The 27743-nt window shown below is 37.7% G+C and overlaps 1 protein-coding gene across 2 annotated transcripts in view; it reads left to right on the top strand.

Annotated features, from left to right (window-relative positions):
• The window catches only part of JMJD1C (jumonji domain containing 1C), a 161468-nt gene that overhangs the window by 26603 nt on the left and 107122 nt on the right, over window positions 1–27743 (top strand). For both annotated transcript variants that reach the window (XM_053983500.1, XM_053983499.1), the window contains exon 2: window positions 25707–25871. In XM_053983500.1, the coding sequence (XP_053839475.1) occupies window positions 25707–25871 (165 nt within the window). The remainder of the gene's footprint in view (window positions 1–25706; window positions 25872–27743) is intronic.

The following is a 27743-nucleotide window of genomic DNA, read 5'->3' as shown; positions in this document are numbered from 1 at the left end:
AAACAGCTGGGTTAGGTCAGTGTTACATGAACAGGGAGACAAATACCTTGTCCAAAGCAGTCCAGGTGTGGGAATGGTTGGTTGTAAATCTGCAACATTTTATGGCTGTGGAGTTATTGAAAAATTAGCCAATCTTCTTTGTGGCAGATCCTCTGGTTCATAAAATAGACAGAAGTGTTCTGAGCCTGCTGGCCTTCAAATGAGTATTTCCTTGAGTAGGTCAGCTGCTTCTAGAGAGGCCTGCATTCTGGCAGGAGAAAAGCCAAGTGTTGGTTGTGAATTTTGGCTTAACTGTTGTGTACTTCTCTTATGTGTCTGTTAAACGCCCAGGTAATCTCACTACTTCTGGCACAGCCTCACTGGTTTTGTTTATCAGACCTTGTACAGCAAGGTGTTTGTGGTTACAGCATTATTTTTTGACCAAGTAGCAATTGCACTTAAGATTTCTCAAGTTGTCTTTGAACTTCTCTTTCTTCAGTCCAAAGTGCCTGCTGTTTGCTTGTCAGAATGAAGCAGAGTGATGTAGTCTGATTTTTTTGAAATGCTGGGTTTGTGTGGAGCAGAATCTGTTTGCTTAAAGCCTAAATAGTTTTGTTTCTTTCGGTTGTAGAAGGAGTAGTTTTTGGCAGACAGTACTAAAGTGGATTACAGATTCAGGCATAACAAAGAATGATATCAACAAATACTCCACTGTATATTGGAAGTTATTCAGCTGGGTCTCAGACTGTCTTCCTAGCTTATTTTGGAGAGTTCCCTGTGGTGAGGGGTTGGAGAGAGGCTACGTGGTCTTCGTGTATGTGCTAACCAAACAATGTGCTGATGGAAGCACTGAGAACAGATGCGGTGAGAGTTGCCTTTCTGATCTTTCATATTAATTTTTAGCTTCCATCTCCTACACGACCAAGCTGCTAAGTAAGAGTCACATGCATGGATACTTGAGCAAAAAGCTGTTACTTAATATAACAATTGTGCTTAGAAATGTTCTGTATTTGTCGATTGGCAATTTGCCCTCTGCTCATGCAGCTCAGTTTTATTTGCTGTGGGGCCCGTGTGGGTTGCCTTGACCCTTCTGTGCTTGAGCCTGGGAGCTGAGGGCAGGGAAGAGTGCTTGTGTGACCCCTAACGGAGGCTGCTGAGGAGAATTGCCTGAACTCAGATTGAATGCATGCCTATGTGTAGGATCCATAGTTACAAAATAACTGGAATTGTAGTTACTACTTTAGCATAACTTTGGGGTGATTTTGATATGGTGTAAATGCTTTTGGTAGAGATGAAACAGATACAATTTTTTATTTCGATATTTAAATAGATTTACTGAAACTGCAGAATCATCCTTATGATTTAATGTATTTTTTTAAAGATAATTCTAGAATGTGAATTCAGTACAAGTGTACCTGAAAAAGCCTCCTGCAATGGATATTCTTTACTGCAATAAAATTATGTTGTTGCCTTCTTTGTTGTGTTACTCAGGAAGTTTAAACTCACTTTGACAAGGAATTATGATCTGCTCCCTGGAGGTTATCTAGTAGAAGACAGCTTTGTTCATGAATTTGGTGGCAAACATCTTCAAAGTTCTATTGGTACGGCAGTAAAAAAACCTAATGAACCTTAAACTGTAGTTGTCTTTATTGTTCTCCACTTGTAGATCTGCATTTTCTCACCTTCTCTATGTTGGCAAGCATTTTCAAAAGAAAATAGTGTTACTATATTGAGTCCTTTTCTATGATGTCTACATGATCCAATTCTTTCCAGTAACATTTGAATATGCAGTTGTACAGAAATACATCATTGAAGTATGGTGGGTTTAACTTGCTTCCCTGACTTAAATAATCCTTGCCTTTCACATGCAAAACCTATTTCTCTTTACTGCTTGATTACTCCATCTTCTAGCATAAGCTTTCCAAAGTGTGTTTAATTCCTTCCACTTAAAAATTAAGAAATAATCGATATTTTTATGGTCATGTAGGCATATATTTTGTTCCTGTCGACTACTGTTGTATGCTGGTGTTGATTCTTAGCAGCAGGAAAATGAAATTAATCAGGAGAGTCTCTTTTTAGACTTTGCTTTCAGCTGTTAGGTATGGTAGTTTGCAGATTAATGCATTGATGTTCTGCCTTTAAAATGCTATCTTCTAATAGTAAATTCCATTTCTTCATCATAAACCTATTGCTATTATTTTTTGGTAGTTTCTGTCTGGCCCATTTAATTGTTGGAAGAAATTTGATGCCTGGCTCTTGCCATTTTGGCAGTCTTATGGAAGGGCTAAATTACACTGCAGGTCCTGACTTGCCAGTTGTATGAAAATACGTTTGTGCACAGATAAATCAACAAGCTCTGTAGTATTTTTGTACCTAGTACAGCTGAGCAGGTACAGTATTCCTATGTAAAGTTTCCTTTTGCAGAAGGAAGCTTGCCAGGTAACCAGATTTGCTGGTTTTCCTTACTTTTTGAGTTTCTGGCTCTCCCAGACAACCTGCTAACCCATTTCAAAATGTTTTAGGGTGCTATGTCTGAAGGGGGAAGTGACTTGTTTTGTGTGTGTATATATATACATGGAGGTGACCTGGCAGCAGCTAGCTGTTTGATGTTTTAGCTTTTACAAGATGTCTTTTATTTTTTTTTCCTGAAAGACTTAAAACCCCCACTATTATATGTAGGAGTTGGAATTTTGGGGTTTATTGTTGTTGAGGTTTTTTTCTTCCCTGAGAAAGTGTTTAAGTCATTACCTTTATTGTGCTCAGTTTTTTCTTGGCAGTATGTCAAAACAACTGACTGTGATCACTTTGGAAATGCCTCTGTCACCAGTGTTGGTGCAGCACATGGGGACTCTTGGTTCCAGCTGACCCCCAGCAGCTGTCAGCACTGATAAATGTGATATTGCTCGAATTCCTTGTGGGATCAGTGTTGCTGTTGGTTGGCAAGACTTCTTGCCTGCCTGAAAAGTCAGACTTGGATTTTATTGGGTAGAGGAGCCTGTGTGAGATTGGGGAAGATGCTCAAAATACTGCTGATGTGTATGACTTTGTATAGATTTTTGCTATTTTACAGTGGTTGAATTATTGTCAAAGAAGGGCATTTGAAGTGAGTTTGTGCCTCCCCTGCCAGGTACAGTCATCCATCCACCCAGGAGTGTCTTTTCCTAGTGTATTTTTATGTGTTACTGCTGCTTAGGCATCCCCCTTAAAATGATTAATTATATGTACCATAGTCATACACTTGGGGAGAAGAAAAGGGTTTGTTTTTTTTTTTTCACCTTCAGTTGGCAGAAATATAATTTTCAAGGTCTCCTTTCTAAAAGTATATGGGTGTCTGGCCAAGAGTTTGTCAAGAATGCAGAGAAACCCTGTTCTTTCCTACTCTATAAATGTTAACGTGGGTAGATGGGAGGCAGGTAGTAGATACACTGTCCTGAGAAAGGGTTATATAGTAAAAGAAAGGATTTAAACTTGTAATGCTGACATTTTTCACTTTTTTTTACCCATTTTACAGGCATTTCAATTTGTAGTAGCAGTTTGAAGTAAGGGCTGCTCAGTGTAGTAGATACTGGATATTAGAGTGTGTACATAGTCTGGTGTTGCTGCTTTAAGATTATTATGTATAATAAGAACCATTCAATCTCTCCATGATTAAAGTAGAAAATTGGAAAAGTTTCTAGACTTCATTGGGAAAAAACCATCTGTACTTGAAGAATGTGGTTTGCTGTGCATGTCTGTCTTGATAGACAAGAATTTCCTCTTTTCTGTAACATTTAGATTCACTGCCCCTGCCCCTTCTCCCCCAGCCCTACCAGCTTCTCTTACAGGCAGTTTTTGAGGACTGTGTTGGTGGGCACATCTACCTGTGTCCTTCAGGGGCAAAGGTCTCCAGCAGTTTGCTTTTTTAAGTTTATTTCAGGTATGTATTATTTAGGTTTTTTTCTTTTCTTCCAGACTGATACTAGGACAGTTACAAAGAAAATTGTGATGGAGTGTAGAAGCTTAAGCATTTCCGTAATTTTGCCTTGTTTTTTCTGCCCCTTCTTGCTGATGTTTGAGTCCCTTGACCTTTTATAGTGCCATATATAGTGCATGAAACTATGCTAACTAAAGACATAGAGAATTCAATGAAAAATGATGTTTAGTAAGTGAATGAGAGTCCAAATTAACACTTTGCATACAAAGGCAGAGGGAGCTCAGCAGGTGATGATTTAATTTGGTCACAAAGCAGTTGTGCAGTCATGTATGTTCTTAAGCCCCAGTGTGTGCTGTCACATCCCCAATGTCCAGGCTGGATAAAGCTGCAGGACAGTGATGTGGAGGTAAGATCACATCCTAAGAGAGGAAGAAGCTTTGGATTGTAGTAAGATATTGGAATGTGTTACGGGAGGAAACTCAATTTTGCAAATCCTAGGGAATTCAGACTACTACAATGAAAGTATATTTGGGAACATAAGAAACTGCACAGTTGCCTTCTGCTTAAGAAGGAAAAAAGAAAGTTCTAAAAAACCAAAACAGTAAGAAGGCAGTGAGTGATATGAAAGATGTGTCCCTTATATGCTACTGTTATTCAATACAAACAATGAAGCAAGATCAAATTCCTGAAGCAGTTTATGTATGATGAGGAGAATGTAATTTCTTTTTTTTTTGACATTTTCTTTATTTACTGAGATTTTTGGTTTTTTTGCATATGTGCATGCAGGTATAACGTGGTTCAAAATTGCACTGCTACAATTTTTTTCAATCATTTCCAGTGTGAAAATGTAGAAACTCAAGTTTTATCATTGAAACATCATGAGAGACTTCAGGATATGTACTAACAAATCAAAACTGAAGACTTCGTGAAATTTGTTCATGCTTCCTGAAATCTTTGCTGTCTGGTGATGACAAAATAATTTTTCAATGTATGGTAGTATAAAGCGAGGTCTAAAAAAAATAAAATGAGCACAGTCCCTTCTATATAGAGCACTGTTTTTGTTAGCTCTTCAGTGCTTTCTCTTGCAGGTGGAAGGGAAATTTAAATATTTAATTGGACTTCTGTAAGAATTAAAGACTTGGAATTTGTCCATACTGCTTGTCAGGCTTGAGCTATGCACAAACACAAGCCAGGCAAACCTTCCAATGCAGCATTCATTGTTGCCAATGGTATAACTTAGTATTTACATTCATGCCTTTATTTCTGTTCAGTGTTGAATGCTGTTTGGGAAGGTAGACTTGAAACATCAGAGTAAAGTTCTCTAGAAAAAGCCTTGAAGTACTAATCACTGGGACTTGTTTATTTTTTTCCTTTCTTCCTCTCCACACATTGAAATATAGCTGACCTTTGTCTCATTTCTTCAATGAGATTGTACTGGAAGGCCAGCTGATAGATGGATTAAATAAGAAATCACTGATCAGAGTTGGTAGGTTTTTGTGGTGCTGTTCTGAGAACTTACTAAATGCTGCCTGGGTATTTAAAGAAATATGGAAAGATGCTAATTCTGGGAGGCAAGAATAAAAGAAGCCTTCTTGTCAGAATTGATAATGGCAATACTTTTGCCTGTCTGTCAAATAATCCTGAATATGCTTGCATTTCTAGAATAAGGGAATTGTCACCATACCAGAAATGTTGAGGTATTGCACACATACAGGATGAACAGCAGTGAATTGAAAAGAGATACAAACAGGGTATCTTGGGGCTGTTTGGGTGCTTCCCCTTTGTTTTCTGGGGATGAAGCACTCAAGTGGAAAAACCAATGCAGCTGTACAAGGAAGTAGCTGTTGCCATCTTGAAGTTTGTTCTTTTAGTCTGTGAGAGTCTGATTAAGAGACCTCTAAGATCTTTCAGCCATTGGGTTGCAGGGGGTGGATCTCTAATTCTTGGAGTTGGTCACTAATAGGTTGTGAGTATAATTTGGTATACTAAGCAGAAGTTATACTCATTCAAAAAATGTCTTAAAAGATTTTAATGATTTCAGGTTGTGCCATAGCTAGAGTGTATGTCAGCTGTGGTGAACCTCTTGGATGTTGGTTAACTTGTCACTTGAGTAATTAATTGGCCCTGTAGAGTCTCTGTGGATTACTGGTCAAATGATGGTGCCAGAGCATTGATGAGATCTGGCATATGCAAGCTTGGATATGGTGAAACTTTTTCCTTGCAATAAGCATGAATTTATTGCATTTGTGCATCTGTTGTAAAAATATTCTTTGTACTGTATGCACCGTACAGAGTGATAATTTAATTTCCTGATCTGTGTAAGCAGATGATGTTACACTAATCCCATTTTGTCTCCAGTGAAATAAGAGGCACCATGTGTATGATGGCAGTTTGGCTGTATCTGTTGGTGTTTGTGTTGCAAGCGTCTGCCCAGCTGTTGGACATGCAATGTGGACTTTCTCTTAGTTTCCTTGGTAGTTTGGGGACTTTGGCTTCTGTTTCTTTTTCCTTTCCCATTCTGCTCTCTTGTCTTCTGGAGGAGTAAATTGCTCTAATTGTTACTTTATATGACATGCTTGATTAACTTTACAGACTGCTGCTGTTGCTGACAGTTTAACTAGGAATCTAAGTGTTTGTGTGCTCACAGATCAGAGTGTAGTTATGCTTTCTAAATTGATTTCATTTTGATACTTCAATTAAGCTTTCTTATAACTGAGTATTTATGTCCTTGCAAGCGAGGAGGGAGTATCACAAGTGTTACATGCAAGAATATTTAATGAAATAAAACCCATTAAATTAGCTGGCTGCCTAGTATGCTTCTCAAAATTTTCAAGAAGGTATGAAACTAAAGTGCAAAAGTCCTGCAGGCATCTCTGAGATAAAAACATCTTGGCAGCTCTAGTTAAGAGTATTGTGTACCAGTCTTTAGCTTTAATTTAATTTTGCACTAGAATAACAAAGAATATAAAACGATATGAATGCAGTTAAAGATAAAGACTATAAAATAGAATGTTAGTACCACTAGAATGTCAGGAAATGGTAATGCTTTTTTAACTCAGCAGAATAATACTACCTTGCCACACTTTGTAGTTCTATGCATTGCAGTGAAATCTTAAGGACTACTAAGTTAAAGCAGAGAGTTTCATTGGTATTTTAGGATGGGGGAAGAATGTAATAATCGCAAAACAACTGGAATACTAAAACCAAAAACTTCCTAATAGTATTTTACATAGACAATTGCATAGCAATTTTTAACAGAAATTTTGAGGAAAAGTGGAATTACCTGTGTCTATTGTTAAAGTCTGCATTTCTGTCTGTGCAATTAATTATGGTAAGCACAATGAATGATATTTTAAACGTCTAAAGGTTGTTCTGTAAGTCTTTGTCATTTTGTCCACGTGTCAGTGTTTTCCCAGCCCCCAGTCTTCCCCCAGTAAAATGCTCCCTTTGATTCTAAAAGAGTGACTTGACTTCAGTCTTTATGTAGTTCTCTTCTGGCAATTTCCTTGGTTTGACCCATCTTTCACACTTCATGTAGGCAGCATTCTCATCCGGTGTTCATGCAAAAGGAAATCTTTAAGGAATGAATCTGTGTTAAATAAAGTAGACTTCTAACGGTCAGAGGGTCAGATTGACTGGCATGTGATAGCTGTTTTATGCATTCTGCAGCTACAAAGCAACTGGAGAATGCAGAGCTGATTCAAATGGATTTACAGCTGCTTTACCTCACTCAGGGCAACAAGACCTGCAGTTTATTTTCATTCTTGATACTTTATGAATTCCTGAATTTTCTCTTCCTTATCCCCCCCCCATCCCCCCTTCAAATACATATCTATTTCCCCTTTCTGTGTGTCCATCTTGTTGACGATTTCAGATGCAGCAGCTCTGAGGATGTTTAGGACTGAGATTAATTTTTAGCATAAGAATCCTAAAAGTGCATTTCCCTCCATTGTGCCTGCAACTTCTCATTTTTCAGTCTGACTGAAGTCACAACTGCCTGAACAAAGATGGTCACTACTTGCCTTCTGTTTTTGCTACTGGGAATGAAGCCAATTGCCCCCAGGGGAGAAAGTGGCTTCCTATCAGTAGGGATATAGATGATGACTTTGAAAAAGGATGAAAGCAAAGTAAGTTATTCTTTGCTGAGAGGCAGCCTATGGCATCCATCCTTTTGAGAGTGTAAGTAAATGGCAGCTGTTGTGGAAAAAGGGCAGTTGTTTTAAAAGGTTCTCTGGAGAGCATTATTCTTCATTCTCTCAAGAGCCATGGGAGAAAATTACTGATAAATCTAAGATTTTCTCTATTTCACTTAATAAACTGTAAGATACTAATCTTAAATATACATGCATGGAGATGATTTGGGGAGCAATTCTGGTAGCACATATATAAAGAACTTTTTATATCCTTTGAACTAGTGAACTTCTGCAAAATTCTTTTTAAAAAATCCATTCAGTACAGAATGAATAAGTGCTGTAATTCTGTAGGGGATAGCCATAGTTATGCATGACTAGATGCTTTAAATCTTAGATTTAAGTACCGAACCTCCTTCCCACCTACTTTATGCCTGGATAGTGGATATCTAATGGTGACCTACTTGAGCTTTCCTTGGGTTAGCTATTGACTACACAGCTCTTGTGGAAGCAGCATTTAGGCAGCTTCCCCCCCCCCCCCCCCCCCCCCGCCTTTTCTCTCTCTTTAATTGAGGTGCAAGGTTACATTGTGACTTAGGCGTGTCACTGAGGGTTGTTACTGACTACTAAAGTAATTTGCTTCTCTGTGGATTCTCTAGGAGCAGCGTGAGTGAGTCACATGAGAGTGAAGCAGAGCAGGCTGACGAGTCTGTGTGCACTGCAGTGCAGAGCAGATGTACTTGAGCTGGATTTGAGCTGTTGTAGCCACGGTAACACAGAGTTCAAAGTAAATGCTTTGGCAGTTGGCCTGCACTCATAAAACTGGTCTTTACAGGTCCTCTAGCTCTCCTCTAACATCCTTCTTCCTCTTTTGTTGGATAATGTCCAAGCTGTACACTCAATCAGTAAAGGTAGTGTAGGTGCACTCTACATGTGCAGTTTACATTTATCAGGCTTTACTGCTTTGTGGTGTAATACCGTGTCATCAGAAAGTCCCTGGAAACTGGCACCCTCTCTGTGGTAGAGTTGGACATTCATGTCCTGGAAAAATGGAGGAATGAACCCTCTTCAGTATCTTCTCCAAAAGTAAATTTTGCTGACTGTTATTAATACAGTTCAATTTCAGAAGCGAGAGTTAAGCATGCCTTGTCCTGCCTTCTGTAGAAGTGTAAGTAATAGGAATGCCAGACCAATATTGTTCCACACACATGTGTGTGGAGATGTGAACTAATGTAAGTACTTTGGGTTCATGTGTGTATACATTCTATGTTCCCATCTGGCCAGGCTGCTTCTTGAGTACAATATTTTTTAAAATAAAATCTATTCTCAAGTATATCAGTGCAGTTGCTAATGCTTACATATAAAAGCATCCAAATTCTGCAAGCTGTCACTGATCTGTGGTCCTTACAAAGATTTGCCTTTGGTATGTGTATTGCTGCATCTTCCCTTACGGGTGATAACACTGCTAAATATCATTTGAATAAATCCCTTTATAATGGGGACTTGTACAAGTCTGCTGAAAGAAACACAAAGCATGACAGAGACTTATTGGTCCTTGTGCTCTTCTCTGAAGCATCTCACACAGATGTTTGTTCATTTTCTTGGCTTCTCTTGAATGGAGTATTGGTTCAATGGTTGAAAGTCAGGAGACAGCTGGATACTGATAGGCCTTTCTGGGGCTGCCTTCTATTTTTTGAAATGTGACAGAACTCTGTACCACTAAGTGTCCCACAAAAATGGGATCAACCCTGACACTAGCAGCTAGAGCAGACAGGAAACACTCAGGAAAAAAGGTTGCTCAAAGGAGCTGAATGCATTTTTCAAAGAATAAGTGGAAGTAATACAGAGAAATAACTATCTCCTTGAAATATTCTGATGTCCTACTGCTGTTCAGCTTTAATAAGGCAATAATAAAAAAACCCAGACCAACTAACAGAGAGTCCTTTATCTGAGAGATGTATTTAAATTCAATTTAAATAATTTCATTTTTGTGTCTTGGATAATACCAAGTTTTATCATACCATTAAAACTTTCTGGGAGGTGTCTGTAGAAGCAGCCTGTACTTCCATTGTTTTGCTGTTTGTGCTGTTGAACAGCCCTTTCCAGTGAGCCTGGTTTTGCTGTGAGAGTGCTGCTCCCTTTTCCCATGCCCCACTCTGTGTCTGCTGCACAGCCCTCTCCTTTCACACAGGACCACATCTTCTCCCACCCACGATGCTCCTGATTCCTGGCATGGGGCTTCTGTTGGGCTTTGCCAAGGGAGCGCTCCCTCTGTAAGGAGTGTGGTGCCCCTCTGGCACTGGCCTTTGGACCATTTGGTAGGTCTGTCCCAGTTGTGACAAGGAGGACTGGGGGTCAGGAGCTAACTGAGCACCACTTGGCTTATTTTAGAAAAAAATTCTAAATTTGTAGTTTGAAGATCACTTAGTGACACATAATTAACATAAAATAATGCCCTGAATTCTGTCAGATTGCTTTGTTACTGGCCCTTCTCTTCTGTGTGCAGAAGGCTTTACTTGTAAATCAGTGCCAGATTATCCATATATAAATAACGTTTTATGTGTAAAAATAGAACAAGCTCAGCTTTTCAGCAGTGTTAGAATGGATCACTTATTTCTTCTGTGTGGACTCTTGCTAAAGTACTGGTTTTATGACATGTGATAAGCTGTTGAAATAAAAAGTATGTTGTTTTTAGCAGGAGCCTACAATTCCCTAATCTGCTAGCATATTTGGATTATATTTCTGAGGTTGCTTAGTAAGGATTTTAGAGCAGAACTTAATGATTTCAGACTGTTTTTTAACTTTGAGATCTGTTTTTTAGAACTTGGTTGGGAGGGTATTGTTGAAGTTACTGAGTTGAAACAAAGGCACCAATTATGTCAATGTTCAGTTTTCTGAAACTTTGTTTTTATGTTGATTAACATTTAAGTAAAGCCCCCCTTTCCCCCCCCTCCATAGTGTTTCTCTGTATGTGGTATCAGCTGCCCGCTATTTAACAATGTGGAAAAATGGGCTGGCATTAAGTAACTCTGTTCTGCTCTAAAAAGCAAAACCAGAATAAATCTTAGCAGCCACTGCCAGGTAGACAAGTACTGTGTGGTGATGGGAGTGAGGACTTTGCTGGTAGTGTTTTGGAAGATTTCAGGCTGAGTTTCTTTGCTTATGTAAAACAGTGGTCTTTGTTTGGCACTTCCAATGGCGCTGGGACTGTTGTGTAGCTTCATTGATTGGTTCCATGCAGTGGAAATCTGACCTTTAGCAGATGTTTGAGAAATTGCCAGCATTTAGAGTGATCAGCAGACTAGACAGTTTTTTCCTTATGTTGATGAGAACCTCCATTAGATTAGTAATGTGCGTGACAATGTTGAGCTTTTAAATGATTAGAAAACTTTTTGAAACAAGGCAGATTTTCCTGCAGTATAGAGCTGCATCAAGTAATTTATTTTCTTATATGCATCATTTTGCTAATTGGTTAGCTAATGGAAATATTTTGATAATGTAAGTGGTGTGGGTTTTTTCTTTTTGTAGCAAAGACATTTGGATTTTAAGTTTTAGTTTGTCTGTATTTTTCTTAAAAGGTCAGTTTTAGCATGCTATTATAGCACCAGTTTGGGATAAATACTTTCAAAGAAAAAAGAACAAGCTTAAATGGGCTGGGGAGGGGGAGGCAGCAGTGAAACATATCCCATCTGGAGCATTTGGCTTGGAACAGGATGTTGCATGACTCCATGTGAAGTCTGCTCTCACGAACAGTATCCTAAGCAATGTAGGAGATTCAGCTGCTTAGTGGTGGGAGTTCAGCATGAAACGAGGTCTGTTTTCTCAAACTCCAACGGTTAGAACTACAGGAAAGAGGTGGGACTTAATAAGAGATTTATGTGTTGAATAACTCAACAACACCAGCAGTTGCCAGATTAAACCCTTTCCTGCAGGTGCTGGCTTTCCTCAGACCTCTACAATTGTTTTTCAGTGTGATGCATGTGGAAAGAATAATTATTTAAAGGATTAGAGGCTTAAAATTAGAACAATACAATTACTAAGTTGTCTAGTTCTGGTTGTAAATTAAAAAATCAAATAATTGCAAGAGAACCTATCTTGTCTTGGCATTAGATATCCTATATACATGTGTGCTTTTAAAAAGATTTTGACTGGGTGAAGTTTGTAAGTGTTTTTATTATCATTTTGGGTGCAGAAAACATGTTAAGGAAATAGACTGTATTGAGAGCAAGGGGGTAGTTTTGACAACCAGTCCTGCTATTGTGGACTCTTGGATAGAATGTATCCAATGCATCCTGTGAAAATATGTTGTGGGTTTTTTTGTGTTGTTGTGTTTTTTTTTTTTTTTTTTCCACGAGTATTAGGAGGGAAGGGATGTGATGGTAAGAGAAGACACATACATTACAAAGCCTGGAAATCTTTGCCCTTTTCTCTCAGTGCTCAAGAACACTTAATTTTTTCAGTGCTATGGAACTTGTCAGGTATGTCTCTTTATTTTATGATTCCCATGAAATTCTGCCAAAATTCCTTGGCAGCTCATTTTATCTAATAATCTATATACCAAATCAGATGAAGTTTTTTGGGCTATAACTAATATTCTGATTCCTTTTTATAAGCAAAACTAGCAAAGCTGTCCTTGCTTATATGCAGCACATTTAATGTTGCTTCTGAGTCTTGTTTATTCAGCCTTCATTTCCTGATCTAAACATGAGGTAGTGGGAGATGGTAGAACTGAACTGATTCCCTGAGTGGGTGAAATATTTGTTTGTCTGGTTCATCAGTGGTGATCTCCTTCCCACCCTGAGAGGGAGGCTTAAGAAAATAGGTTTTAGCTGTGTTATTCCATTTTTTTTTTTTTTTAATGCAATGACTGGGGAGTAAATGCTCTTGATCTTACTGGTTTTGAGGGAAGTGAAATGCATGGGAGAAAAGCCTCGCTTCTTTTCCCCGTTGGCCATCTCCATGCAGTTAATTTTCATAGATGCACTGTACAAAAATACTGGTATATGTGCTTGTCTGAAATGCTGGCAACTGTTGTCTACTCAAAGTGTATCAAAGTTGCAAGATTGAAGGTCTTGGCTGTGCTTAAAACTCTTCATAATTATATGTGAGTTTTGTATCACAGTGACATAACTGAACCAAAAAGCTGTAAGGAATTCAGCAATGAACATTACTTTCAAAGGCATTTATTGCATATTCTTTTAATTTATTGCAGTATTAATGTTTTGTTGACTGCAGGAGACAGACCTCTCTGTCTTGCATTTTTGTCTTGATTGCTGAATGGACTTTTTCACGTGAGTATTGTTCCTTTCTTATGCACAGTAAGTTGATTGCAGCAGAAGGTATATTTTGCATACAATTCACAAGGAAATGAGACTGACAGAAATAGCATCCAGATTTTAAACAATTTATAGAGAGAAGCGGAAGGCGTTTTGTAAAGCAAGGTAGAAACCTCAGTTGTCATTCCCTGATATGTTTTGAAAACAGATGAACTTCTTTATCACTATCAGTGAAAACTGCAGTTATCTGCTACCACAAATAGTTCTGCAGCTGATGACTGTAGTTGAAAATACCATCTTCGAGTGTGCTCATTTTCCTGAAGGGAACACTCGAGTCCCTTAACTTGAACAGTAATTTTATTGCTCATTCCCTAGGGGAATGGGAATGAGTGTGATGTGACTATGCTCTGGCTTCTCTTGCACTGATTTATCATAATACAGTAAAATTGTCGAATTCTTCACTGCAGGAAGGCTCGGGTTGCTTCAGTTACCTCTGGAGGTCATGAAGGCCCTATCTAATTTCCTGATGTCTTTGCAAAAGTCTTGTTTGTATTCTGTGTGACTGTAGGTACACAATCAATTGCAGTTTGTGGGATGGTTTTGTTTGTTTTCAAGATATTTTCTGACTCAGAGAGCTTGGAATAGATAAAGTTGTGCTAACATTTGTTACAATAAAGGACTTGGTTACATTCGTACATTTTTTTTAAAGATTGAGTGTAAGTGATTACTGGAATTCAAGGAGCTCCTCAGAAAATAAACTTGCGAAGAGAGATGGGAGCTGAAAACTTGAGGGAAGTTGTCCTGCTTTCTTTGTGTATAGAAATGGTTGATTCAGGGGATACAAAAAAAACTATAACTTAATTTTAAATAAGCAAGATTATAGTGGGGCAATAAAGGGGAGAAAAGAGGAAGTAAAGAGTACCAGTCCTCATTTTGTGGTACATTTATTGTGTGAATAATTTCTAGCATTAAAGCTGTCTTGGACATACAGTAAACCTTGTTTTGTTCCAGAAACTTGAACAGATGGTGAGAAAATTATGTACAGTTCTGAATTAATAGTTTTTTAATCTCTTCTCTGCAGCATTTTCAATTGCAGGGAGGACTTTTTTTTTTAAACCCAGTCACAGCCCTTATAGTTACAGTCAATAAAATCATTGTGCATAAACAAACTTTAAAAAAAATTTATCATCACAATCTTCTTTAAAATGCTGTTTATTCAGAAATATTATCCTTACTGTTGTGACACGGAGTGTCTGACTTTTTCAGTATTAAGTTACCCAGAGATGGCTAATGCAGTAATTAAGGTGATTAATTGGGTTCATTAGGCAGCTTATGATGTGTACTCATTGCCAATATTTTGTTCTTATGTCTTTACTTCTGGCCTTAAGCATGAAGGGTTTGACTGTGTTGTCTATGGGATCTGTTGGTCTTATCAATGGATCTATTGTTCTGCCTTTGAAAAGATCTTTGAAAGGAATTACTAGGAGAACTGAAAATGCATAATATTTCCTTGCCTTCACTTTTTTGTGTTGAAGTACACTGGATATTTCTAGGACAATTTCTAATTTACAAACGTTATTCTGAAAGCTTTAAAACAATCATGCAATTAAGTTAAAAATCAAACATTTCTCTGTAGTTTGGACAATTGTGGTACTGAAATAAGTTAGTTAATACTCAAAACATAAAAGGTTAAATGACCTCACATTTTTGAGAAATTTTATTGAAGGACAAAAAGTGATGTTAGATGACAGAGCAAAAGTCTCTCTTCTGAAAAACACTAGTAGACAAACACATTGAAAAAGAATTTTCATGTCTATATCGTGAGTGACTTCTGTAACTTTAAGTACTTTTCACCCCTGTTTTCCTGAAGCTTTTCCACATCAGTAATTCTGTTTATTTGAAGCCATTCCTCCTGTGCTGTAGCCTTAGCAGCTGCAACAACAAAGTGGGAATTGTTCAGAGGAGCTGGTTGTCTTTGTAGTTCTATCATCCAGCACGATTTGTCTTGTAACACCTCAGCTGCACCTGAAAACCCACTGGCATTCAATCTGCAATATGTTCAGTGTCATGTAATCATCTCAGTTCCCAAAAAATCTGTGTCAGAGGAGGCAACACTGGGCTGAAGTGATTGTACCCTTGGTCTAGAGGATGGGTGTGAAGCACAGACATTGAGACTTGCTTGCTGTTATGGAGTGAGGGCAGAACCTCCCAAATCAGTATCAGTGACTGAAGTTTTTGACTTGAGTATTTATTTTAAAATCAAAAAGCCAAACACAAGCAAATTACTATTAAAAGGCTTGAAATACAATGACAAAAGAGAAGTGCTTTATTAATTTGGGACCAGACTGTCCACATTGCTAATGTCTTCATTCTGATGTAAACTATCTCATTAAGATTGTGAAATGGAAAAGATGATTTCCTAAATTACTTATCATGCTGCTGTATTTCTGTATAGTTCACCTATTATTTATAGAAGTGTTATTTTTTTTTGCTCAGACATTGAGATACCTGTGACTCAGGAGTGGCCATTACAGCAAAGAGGAGATTGTGGATGTGGATTAAGACAGTCCAAAACCCCAGGAAGCAGTGGTTACATTTCCTTTCCTGCTCCCAAAATGTTGCTTAACTTTGGCAGGCTGTTTCCTATGTTATGTTTGCTCACGTGTGCCACCAGTCCTGCTCTTAATCTCCTCTGGCCTTTTAGTAATAGTTGGAGATCTCAGTTCAGAGTTGACTTTGATCCCAGTTTGTGGAGATTTATGCACTGGTGAACTATGAACTGTAATGACCCAGTTCTTCTCTGTAAAGTCTAGCCTTGCAGTTTGGTGTCAGATGGAAACATAAAGGAAGATCATATAGTCCTTAAATGTCCATATATTCAATCCTTTGAAGGTTCAACCTCTTGAGTACAGATCTTTCTTTTCTGTTTTATGCTGCACTTAACCTATAGGAAAGAAGTAGACCTGGATAAGTTTTGTTTACGAATCTTTTGTTAGCAAGCGTGTTCAAGTTTTTAGTTACATCAGAAAAATTATATGGGAGTCTTTTTGAGTGAGTGATGACTTTCCAGTGTGAAGAACTAGACAAGTGTGAAGGAAACAGAAATGTAGTATTGAAAGATGACTTGTAGAGGAAGTTGAAACTCAGAGGCTGGAGTGGTAACATGAAGTTGACTCTTAAACAACAAAACAGTAATTCAACTTGTGAGATAGCACTGAATGCAGTCACAACACTGCAAGAGAAGACTTTAATAATTCAGATTTCAAAATAATTAGAACTTGAACAAAACAGTCAAAGTCAAATATCTCAATCTTAGCTAGGTAGAACTTAGAAACTGTTCATCTTTATTGTTCTGCTTAGAGGTGGTTTTGTCAGGACCAGGAGAAACCAGGAACAGTTTGAAGTGTGGTTATAGGTAGCATGTGAATTGGGGGAAAGAGGACAGCAAATTACTGATAAAACTGTAACATGTTCTTCTCCAATAAGAGATAAAGCTTTAAAGTAATTGATATGGTACACTAACTTCCCTACTCAAATATTCTAGTCCTCTTATAATGGAAAAAAGGCCTGGAAAAGATCTCCAAAGATTTTAGCAGATGATCAATGAAGTAGATAAATATTTCACTAACATTTTGTCTTGCTTCAGAAGATTATGATTATTGTTACTATTACTGCTATTTTCTCATCTGCTTGCTGAGATTTGTTTGGTTGGCTTGCTGCCTAAGGTTAACAGTCTTGGCTACAAGAGCAAGTACTGTGTTGTTGTCCAAATACAGAAAATTACCATTTTGTAATTGACAATAATTTATAAAAATGTCAATATAATGTCTCTCTTTGGTTGCTCAATTTTTCTCTTGGTTTCCTGGTTACTCTTGGAATAGTCCTCCATAGTTCTCTTGATTCCTGTAAGATGACCAAAGAAAGCAATGAATTGAGTGAGTCTGTCTGCTGGAATTTTTGCTGTTGATATGAGCTAGGCCTTGAGAAAATGTCTCCAGTACAAACAAAATCTACCAGCCAGCTTCCGCTGTGATTTGTCACTATGCTAAGGATTTGCTGGTGTCTTTTTGATATCTCTGGCTTTATCTGACAGAAAGGAAGTTGTTTGTGAGCCCACTCCTGATTTGTTTGGCTTGCTGTCTGGAGAATGATGTGGGCATGCAGAGCAGCTGAGAGGGACTTGGTCTTTCCTAGCTTGGATTCCAAAGTTTGAATATCAAAAGTTCATCTCAAAACCTTGCTTTTCTTTTATAGTGTCTCTTCTGTTTCACTTCAAATAAAGATCTGCTGTTCCAAAGTACAGTGTTGAATCAGTGTCTGCACTGCAGATTTGGGAGGACACCACTTGTTCTAGCAACACATCAATCAGGTTGAATCTGTCTGGGTAGATACTGATAAGTACTTGTAGGTTCTTAGTCAGGGTCAGTCTTTGAGCCTTGGAAGGACGGCTGTTTTGGCTCCTCACCTGTTGAAGATGGCTGATTGGATTGTGTTGGTAGAAATAGAGAAAATCCTGTGCTTTTAGCACTTCTCTTGATTCCCTTTAGGAGTGCTTCAGGTTTGGGCTATTCAGCTGGGGTGAGACGTCAGAAAAACTCAAGTAACTGTAACTCCCTGCTCAGGTCCTGATCATCTCCAAAGTGCCAGCTTAGTGAATTTAGACTCTCAGGAGGACTGAAGCTGAGCTGTTTCCCCATGAGTGGCTTTGCAGCCATACCTTACCAGCTAAAGGAACAGCCAGGTTGTTTGGTTAAGTTTCTTGCCTCATGAGAGGCAGATTTGTTTCTATCTCAGGTTGGGGATGAGGAACAATAGCACTTGGTGACTTCTGAGTAGGAGGTGACCTATTCCTTTCACCATTCACTTTAATTTAGCTTCCTATAGTGCATGGTGATTGCTGATGACCTGGTGGACAAGCTTTGTCTTCATTAGTAAGTCATTACATTGTAAAAATTGACTTAAATCCATTAATATCTAGTATTTTAAATAGTCTGATAGTTATTTTTTGTTGGTTTTAGCCACATCTTCAAATGACAGATATATACAGTTTAAAATCAGCATAATCTTTTAAAAATTGAAACTTAGCAATAATGGTTCCTTATTAAATGACAAGTGTTGGTTTTTTTAGTGTGATATTACGAATGTTAGTATTAGCAGAGATTAGTGTTTTAGATGACTTGTTAATTAAAGTTTTTAAATTGGCTTTTAGTTTACCTTATTAAAAATCACATCTAATTTGAAAACAAAAATCTATTTTTAAATTTAATGTGTGGGCTTTCTATAGTATGTGTGCTTCTTAACTACCATTTTTAGACATGATCATTTAGAAATTTAGGTATAGTAAAAGTTTCCTGTGTTGTGTAATAGTGAAAATAATTTGAAAGGCTTTTTCAAGCCTGGAGGGCCAGGAGATTTTTGTGTGATGTGCATACTTTACCTAGTTATAATTCAATAGGCTATGATTTCTTAAAATAGTAAATCACGTCTATTTCTCACTTGGGATAAGTAATTCAGTAAATTTCTGGAATGTAAAACATCTTTCAAATGGGGCTACTTTACTTTGGTTTCTTTGTAAGTCCAGTAGAGTCATGATAAAATTTCTGGTTTGTGAATTTGGAAAAAGATTTGCAAAATAGGTGTGCCAAATAATTTAAACACTTACAGTGATTTAAGTAGCTTTTAAAGTAAAACTTGGCCGTCCTGTAGATTATCTTTTTATCAGAGGAGAGGGAAGTCTTTTTTTGAGAAATTAATTTAAAACTCACATGAGAAGTATGGGATTTTTTCCCCCTTTCATTTCATTGGAGATCATATTTTCTCCCTTCATCTTTCTGTTCAGAATGTGCATTTTAAATTGTGGAATGAAAGTCACATGCTTGTGTTAGATGGTTTTCTTTATTTTCAAGGATGGTACTGGGGCCTGCAAGTAGGATGCTTTTTTATTCTGTCATCTTCTCTGCAATCTCTACTTCGTGCTCTATGTGAGGTGCTGGTTGCTTAGCAATCCAAGCTACAGACTGCAGCAGGCTGTTGCAATAGTACTGGTATTTTTCTTCAGTTTTGCAACCATATTTTTGCTGCATTTTTCTGCAGAGACTACTTTATTGTCAGTGTTCAAGCATGCATTTTGGAGAATGCAGAATTAAGGTTTGAAAATTAACCGTAAACTGTACATGTTGATCATTTCTTACCCTGTAATGTACCTTGAGACTACTGTTTTCTGGAAAGAAATATTTGGGGTTTTTTTTGAGGCCTCTCTGTATTTGTAGGATATTTATGTTTTAAGGCTTAATATAAGGAAGCTACCTGGAAAATCCATGTTTATTGGAGCATGGATTTGCTACATCTGGCCCTGTTCCCTTCTGCACATGGCATATATTTGAGATGCCTTCCAGTGAGTCTGTACCTCTGCTTTACTCAGGAGCCTGTGGAGAGAGCAGGCTTGGCTTGGCCTCAGCTTGAGTGTGTCTGTCACTGTGTGACTCAAGCAATGACACAGGCTCCTCTCTAGTTTTATACATTTTGAGTAGATGATCCTGAGGCTGCAGCTTTTATTCTTCCCTCAGTAATGAGAAAAGTGTTTTTGGAGGGGTTGTCTCCTTGCATTTCAGAGGAGCTGTAGCTGGATGCTGTTATGTGTGGGAGGAAGTAAGTCTTGGTGCTTTCCTGATGGACAGACCTAGAATCATTTTGTAAAAAAAAGAAAAAAAAAAAAAAAGAAAAGAGGGGGTTTCCAAGCAGTTGTGAATCCTGAAGCAACAGAGATGTAATACTCTGCAGATAATGAGCCATGCTTTTTTTGTACCCTTCAAATTTCCAGCTTATGATTGAGGACTGCTGCTGCTAAACTACACCTCTTCCATTTTCTTTTGAATAAACAGAGAATTTAAGTCTTCAGAATTATCAGTGTGCTGTTTCATGGTAGTAGGGTATATCAAAACAGGATTTAATCTTTGAGGAATTGTCCCTTTGGTTTCCACAGCTCATCTGAAAGTAGCAGGACTTTCTCTTCTCATTTAATAGAAATTAAATCTTCCACCCTTAAATTTGTTACTACTTGCAAACTCCACAAATAATCAAAACAGATGTGCAGATTTAAATATTTGTTCAAACCATTTCATGTTTTAAGAGCTGAAATAACATAAAATAACTCACACTACTAATTTGTCCCATGTTTTAAGGAGCTTCATGTTCATGTCTGTAAAACATCTGATTCTACAGCTTTTTTTCCTAGTGATTGAGAGTTAGAAGCAGGGCTCTTGCATTTTAGAGACAAGCTGTTATGTTCCTTAAGTTGTGGAATACCAGTTTTGTCAAGAACATTTTCAGGTCTTCTAGAGACTTTCTGTGGTATTGTGGGTATCTACTCACCCTGGCTAAAAAATACACCATACATTTAGTACTTTTTATCAAAATGAGGTACTTGACTGCAAATATAAGTGTATGAACACATCTGATCTGCAGTAAAAATGCTGGCTTATTTTTAAGAATACATGGAGGCAGTAAACCCCATCTTTTAATACTAAAATACTTGCTAGTTAAAGACCAATCTATTGCTATTATTTCAGTTGTTTCAGTTGCTTTTAGGCTATATGAGGAATGCCAATGTACTTCAAAATGCTTTTTATGAGCTCTTTTTGTTGTAGAGTGGCTGTGAAATGCTAACGTGAAAGACTGAGGAAATTTTGGTAACAAAAAGCAACATTGAAGCCCTTTATTAAAGAAAAATCCTGACTGCTGCCTTTGGTTGCTATTTGACCACTTTTCCATGTGGAAATGGGTAGCACTTGCTTACCAGAGTAATAATTTTCCTGTGTTAAACTATTTTGCTTTATAGTAACTTGTGCTTTGATTGCATTTGATTAGGTTAAGATATATTTAGAAACACTTGACTGCTGGGTAATGCCATCTCCATAAAAGAAACAATTTGTAAAAACCTGAGAAGTCAAGGATATTTGGAACAGGATGGGAAGATGAAGTTTTATAAAAGCACCCTTACTGTCTGCATTCCCTATGTTCTTACAACTAGCCTTAGTTTATACCAGCTAGATGTTTGGCAATCACATCCATCTCCATCAAGAGATGGACAAGTTTTCCAGAGTCTAGTGTAGTTTGTTTTAATTTTCGACTGTGTGCTATGCTGAGAAAGCACACCAGAGCTGAGCGAGGCATCAGAGTTTTCCAAGGTTCAGAACTCCAGAAACATTCCTGGCAATTTCAAACCCCCCATCACTGCCATAGGTGATTCAGTGTGCTGTCCCTGGACTCGCTGCCTTCCTCCCCCTCTGTGGCAGCAGCAGGATGTGCTGCCTGCTCCCTTGGCTGCCTGGGTTTTCTTGCCTGCAGGTAGATTTTCTTTCAAAAACAAGAAACTCACAGAACCCTTGTTAATGGGCCAAGAATAAGCCTTTCTTAAACATCCCATAGAATGCTTACTTCCCAGAACGAAAATTTGCAGGTTGCACTTAACATTGGGGGAATATGGAAAGGGAAGAATTAATTTGGACTTGTATTTTGAATTTTGCCATAACATCTTGTAATGTAGTTTCTGGTTCTTTAAGTTACTCTGTATAACTTGGAGGTGTCAAATAGAAAATTTTTGTTTTCCTTTGATGATTGATTGTAAAAGCAAAACACGCCTCCTGTTGGAAAAATACTCTATTTATTGCCACTGTGTTTTTAAGTAAATTTCTGTTAAATTACATACAAGGTTTACATTTGTGTATTCACTTGACCATACATCACAAGGTTGGAAAATTGACAGCTACTTTTTGAATCTTGGTTACATGCTAAGAGGTCTAGGTCTATCTTAAGTTGCATAACTAAGACTTTTGAATTGCACAGATAATTTTTAGTATCTGAGTCTGGAGTTCTCAACACTTACAAATTGCTTATAAAGTATATATGTGTAATAATTTAACATGGCATAATATTCTATCTGTTCTGATATTAAAGTGTTATGAGTGAAACCCAGTGAGATGCACTCTGAGGCTCACCTTGAAGTCAGTAGCCAAACTGGAGTTGAAGAAAGACTAATATTGTACAGAAGTAGTGTTTTCTTGGCCCTACTGAAATCATCTTCAGAGAGGTTGCTTGGGGTTTTTTTCTTCCTAGAATTAAATAGTTTGCTAACAATCATTAGGTGATAAAGTGGAAGCTGTACTCTCTTCCCTTAGGACAGCAAACAGAACTTTGATAACAAGGCACTCAGGTAATTTTAAGAAAGTGGATGATGCACGGACTATGCTGTTTAACATTTTAAGTCAATTTTTTTGGAAGTCAGCATTGCTTTCATTCTAAAGGGTTTCAGAATTTGGTCAGGCATATTTATTTGGAGCAGAAGTGACTGGAAAACTCTCAATCACAGTGCTGCATGTAGAGAATTTCACCATGGTTGTTGTGTTTGGGCTTTGAAATAACAATATTTTGTTGCAATTGCTTGGCTGACTTCATTGGAAATAAATTTGTTGTCTTGCTTTACTTGGAAAAGCTTGCTAAAGCTTATGCTGCTTCCTGTTGGAAAATAGCAATGAGTTACAAAATTAGCACATTAATGCCAATTATAAATACAATATCATCCCAGTGGGAATTTTTCCTTTTTATTCAAGAGAATGCATACGTGGTGAGAAGACTTCAGCTACTCTGGGAACACAAACATTTAATATCTATTCACAAATAGCTGACAAGGCAAGGAAGCAAAATTTGGCTGAAAAATCTCAAAATCAACATTCATTCTTAGGGAGGCAAATGTCATAAAGTTTCTTGCTGTATAGCATTCTGTCAGTGGAGCAAAGAAGATTCAATATTTTTAGGCTTTGCACTCCTTAGAGGGTCTAACTTTGGCTCTATATTTTATTTTGTTGGCGTAGGTTGCTGGATTGCTTCCTTTCCTCATCTTTTTCCCTTTTTACTCCCTTTCATAAATTGTGCTGTTTGAGATAGTGCTCGCCTCTGTGTGGGAGGTCAGCGTGCAGAGAAAGGGGAAGCCTCTATTCTTCAGAGGCTTTACTGTTGCCTTAGAAAAATTAATTTCCCAGCCAAACAGAGAATGGGCAATGACTGGGTGCTTCATTTTCTCTCTTGCTTCTGCTTTTCAAAAATAAACTTTAAAAAGCCAGCAGATAGTTAATAGGCTTGGCATGGAAACGTGAAAGTGGTGGAAGCTGGCAGAAGTGATTCCCAAGTATTGTGTGTATGGAACTAGAGGGGGAATATGGTGCCCTGAGCAATAGCAGACTGGCTCTGTGCCATGCTCCATTCTCCACTTTTCTTGGAACTGCTCCTTTGAAGATCTAATTATATGGTGCCAGGAGACTCTGCAGATAGCTCAGCAGTAACTCCCACTGTCACTGTACCGCATTTTGGTTTATTTGGGGTGCAAAACTTGCACACAAACACTAGATTGTATCACAGCTATCCACAAGTTTTGGCCAGTGTCCAGAAGATACAGTATGTTTTAGTTTTAGTGTGGCTGTTTCTAAACTGCTAAACTCGACTTTAGACTTATCTGTGTTTTTCAAAAATATTTATTCACTTGATTCCCCTTGCCTCCTATTTTTTTTAAATCTGCTGCTGTGTGAGGTCTGGTGCTTAACCTCTTAACACCTTGCTACAGACTACCCAGGTGAAGTGTCTTTGCAGATACTAAAACAAAATTATTTGACCAGTCTGAAATACTTGAGTGAAATTTGCAGGAGGAAGGTGAATTTTAGAGAATGCTTTTTAATTGTACTGTCACTGAAGGTTGTCTTTACAATTGATCAAATGACAAAATTTACAAATAAATGGCTCTTCAGAAGGGTTCATAATAGCTGCAAATACAAGATAATGAATGCTGCTAGAATGATTCAGGATATGATCTACTTTCCTGCCAGTGTTTTAAAGTTTACTCTGTTTACTGTTAAGTGTTCCTCTTAACTCTCTTGATTAAGAAATGAATATTCTGCAACTTTATTACATATTTTAGAATTAGTCTCTAAACATGAAATTATTAAGAAGTGGGTTTTTTAGTGATAAGAGTTTTTGCTGCTGTTTTCTACTTGCTTTGTTAGAATAAGAGGTGATTGCTGTAGTAATGAACAGTGGAGACTAGGATTTTCTTGATTTGATGCTTTAAAGAGGGAAAAGGAAAATGTGGGAATGAAGTGGGAGTAATACAGGTTAAAAGTATCTGTGTGGGAAAACTGGAATGATGAACTTGGTACAGGAGTGAGAAGTGGCTTGGTGGAAATGTAAGTTGTGTACTCAGAAGGGAGAAGGACAAGATGAGAAGGAACACTGTGTAGTACACGTTTGATAGTGTGAGACAGAAAGTCTAGACAAGAAAGCATGTTGTAGGCCTAAAATTAACCAGAGTTAAAAGAGAAGAATATTTCTGTGACAGTGATTTTTAGTTCTCAGAAGCAGATAGAGGAAGAAACTCCAGTTTTGGAAATTGCCTTGGGTGTGGCTGAGGGCTGAAATTCAGAAGGGTAGGAAAGCATCTTCCCTCCTTCTCCACTTAGTATAACAAGCTGTGGCATTTTTTGTATTTTGCCAGCTGATTTTTCTTATGAAATTTCTCATAATTGAGAAAAGATAACAACTTACTACTTTATTTTAAAATTTAAAATAAATTCTGTAATTTTGAAATGCAATGGGTTTAGCAGAGTTGTGTTTGGTAATGTAGACAGCTTTTGGATACCTTTGAGATCCCTCTGCCCTGCACAAGAGGAGAAAAAAGGTTTGGTGTATTTAACATAGTGGTTTAGTGAATGCAGCTGAGGGGAGAAGATACAGCTGTTCTGTACTGGGGAGGGCACAAGATCCAATAGTTACTGGCTCCACATTAACCAAGTTGGAGACAAAATGTGGTGGTATTGTTTCTTTGTTTTTTTTGAACTGAATTGCAGGAGGAAACTGAGCTGCTTCTGTGAGCTCCTGTGTGTTTGACTTGCTTGTTAGTAGCAAGGTCTGCAGGCTCAGGATGTCCTTTCTGGTGCTGTTCCAATTGACTTCTTTTTTCCTCAAAACCATTTCTTTGGTTGATTTGTATTACATGACATGTATTTGAACTGAAAATGAGAAGTATTTGTAAAACTTAGTGATTATGTAGATAGCTGTATGTATTACTTGAATGCTACTATGACATACTTAGTGTAATGCTTTTTCTTCATGATATAAGACACCCAATGTTAGTGGTAATATTTTAGTAAATGTCTCTTCTCTTCATCACAAATGCACTGCCAAGAAAACTGTCTTCTGTGGTGTAGGAACTGAATGTTTACTTTCAAAGCCATAGCATTAAAATGGGTAATAAAAAAGACCTTGCATTAAATTTTTAGTGTATGCATAGAAAAGTGTGTGTAGATGAACATGTGCTGTGTATATGCAATAATGTATGTCCTTTCCTTTCTTAAATTTCCCCAGGTATATGTGGAATTTGATGACCTTGAATGGGAAAAGCGAGAATGGGTTAAAGTTTATGAAGATTTTGCAGCCTTCTTGGTGGAGTACCAGCTGGTCTGGGCAAAAAGAAAGGACCCAAGCCAGACTCAGGGATCAAAGATCAAACAAATTCAATGGCCTGCATTGGTAAGATACTTTAACAATTGCATTTACTAAAGCATTTAATTCTCTTTAATTCTGTCCTTAAGAAACTGTTAGGTTACTCCTGTGGTGATGGGAAGTGGTGAGCATGGAGGGGAAGAAGGGTAAGAAAAGGACAAAAAAAATCTAGTAAAGCGTGTTGGAAGGGTGGAGTGATGTGACAATAGTCACTCATCTTCCTTTTGAATCAACTTAAAGCACTGCAAAAGTGGTCTCTGAGTGACACAATAGGATTAATGTCACTTTACATAGTCAAACCTCTTACAAATATAAATTTACTGGTAACACATCTTACTGCTCTGGGGAGGATTGAAATTAAGGTGAAAAATAAACCCTTAAGCTTGTGATACCCTCAGCTTCCACAAAGAAGGTATCTGAAATTCAGGTCAGAGTTCAGAAAGATGAGAAAAGATGAATCAAGTAAGTGGTAATTGTTTGCTTGGTTTATGAGGTGATACTTGTGACTCTATTCTTTCTGGATTGGTGCCCAAGCTTTTAAAGCTGTTGAGATAACTGCTAGGAGGCTGTGTGCATTTGTGACATGCCTTTAGATATATCTGATGAGATAATCTAAAAAGCAATAAACATATGTGTCTTTTTTTCTCCAAAGAAACTAGTAGTGCTATCAAAGTCTTCAGAAGAGCTCAATAGATGTGAGATTTTGGGAACCTGCTGTATTGGATGGTTTTGCTTTGTATACAGTTGGGGAAGATTCCTCACAGACTGGTGGGTGAAAGGGGCCTCCAACAAATTTTTGAAAATGATGAAGGGAAGTCTTAGGTATATTTGATAGTAAGCTTAATATCTGTAACTCCACTCTTGGTTTTTTTAATATTTATAGTCATAATGAATTTAGATGGTGATAATTTTTTCCTCTGGCTTTTGCTGTATCTGTTTCCTTTCATATTCTTGTCTCTGAGCACCTGATGGAATGCTATTGTGGGATAATTTTTTTGAAGCTGAGGTGGGAACAGTCATGCTGAAGGTCATGAAGCAGTCTGGTCCAAAAAGTCATTGATGATTTTGGATTGACTTACTCCTCTTCAGTTAATATTCCTACTTGACTCAGCTTGTCTGTTTGTGCTAATGTACTTGAGAAAAGCAAGCTAACTTTCTGGATGTACAGGCTGAGTCATATATTTGCTTGTACAGGCAAGTTAGTATATCCTTGAGCAAGAAGTTTTAGTTTTAGGGAGCCATGTTATTTGCTTTTTGAAGCCACCCATCTCTCCTTGATTGAGATGGGTATTTTAAAATCTGTTAAAAACTTAGCTTAGTATCTAAGTACTCTGCTATTTTACATGCTTTTAATCTCACCCTCTAGGATAGAGATCCTTCTTGGGTCTAGAGGGGGTGTATTTCTATAAAGTATTCTAGTCTGGCTGCTGATCCTGTCCACAAGTTGAAAGTATGTATTTGCTAATGTGTGAAAGTGTTTTGGTTGAACCTTTCTCCTAGCAGACACTTATAGCAAACTTGTGCTAGTCCAGCAAAAGGCAAAAACTTTTTTTCTTCCATCTGTATCTTATAAATTCCTTAATTTTTTATAATGTTTGCACTCTTGGGGCAACTGATAGACATGAGAAGGAAGATTTTCAAAATATCTTCCTTCTGCTTTTACAGTTAAAAAATTGAAATCATATAGTCTGAAGTGAGGCTCAAATAGCTTGTCAGGTCAGTTTTCAGATGTTAAGGATGAGAAATTCTCAGCATTTATACTTGGCCTGCATACAGATGTTCTAGCAATTGTTTCCTGAGTCAAACCCTGTAGTCATCCATTCCAGAAAAAACATATTTGAGGGAAAGTGCAGATACAGGATATTAGCTGTAGTCAGAGCAGAGTCCTTCCACAGAGAC

This window comes from Vidua macroura, chromosome 8 (genome assembly GCF_024509145.1).
Source record: "Vidua macroura isolate BioBank_ID:100142 chromosome 8, ASM2450914v1, whole genome shotgun sequence".
NCBI lineage: Eukaryota > Metazoa > Chordata > Aves > Passeriformes > Viduidae > Vidua > Vidua macroura.
This window is presented reverse-complemented; position numbering and strand designations above follow the sequence as displayed.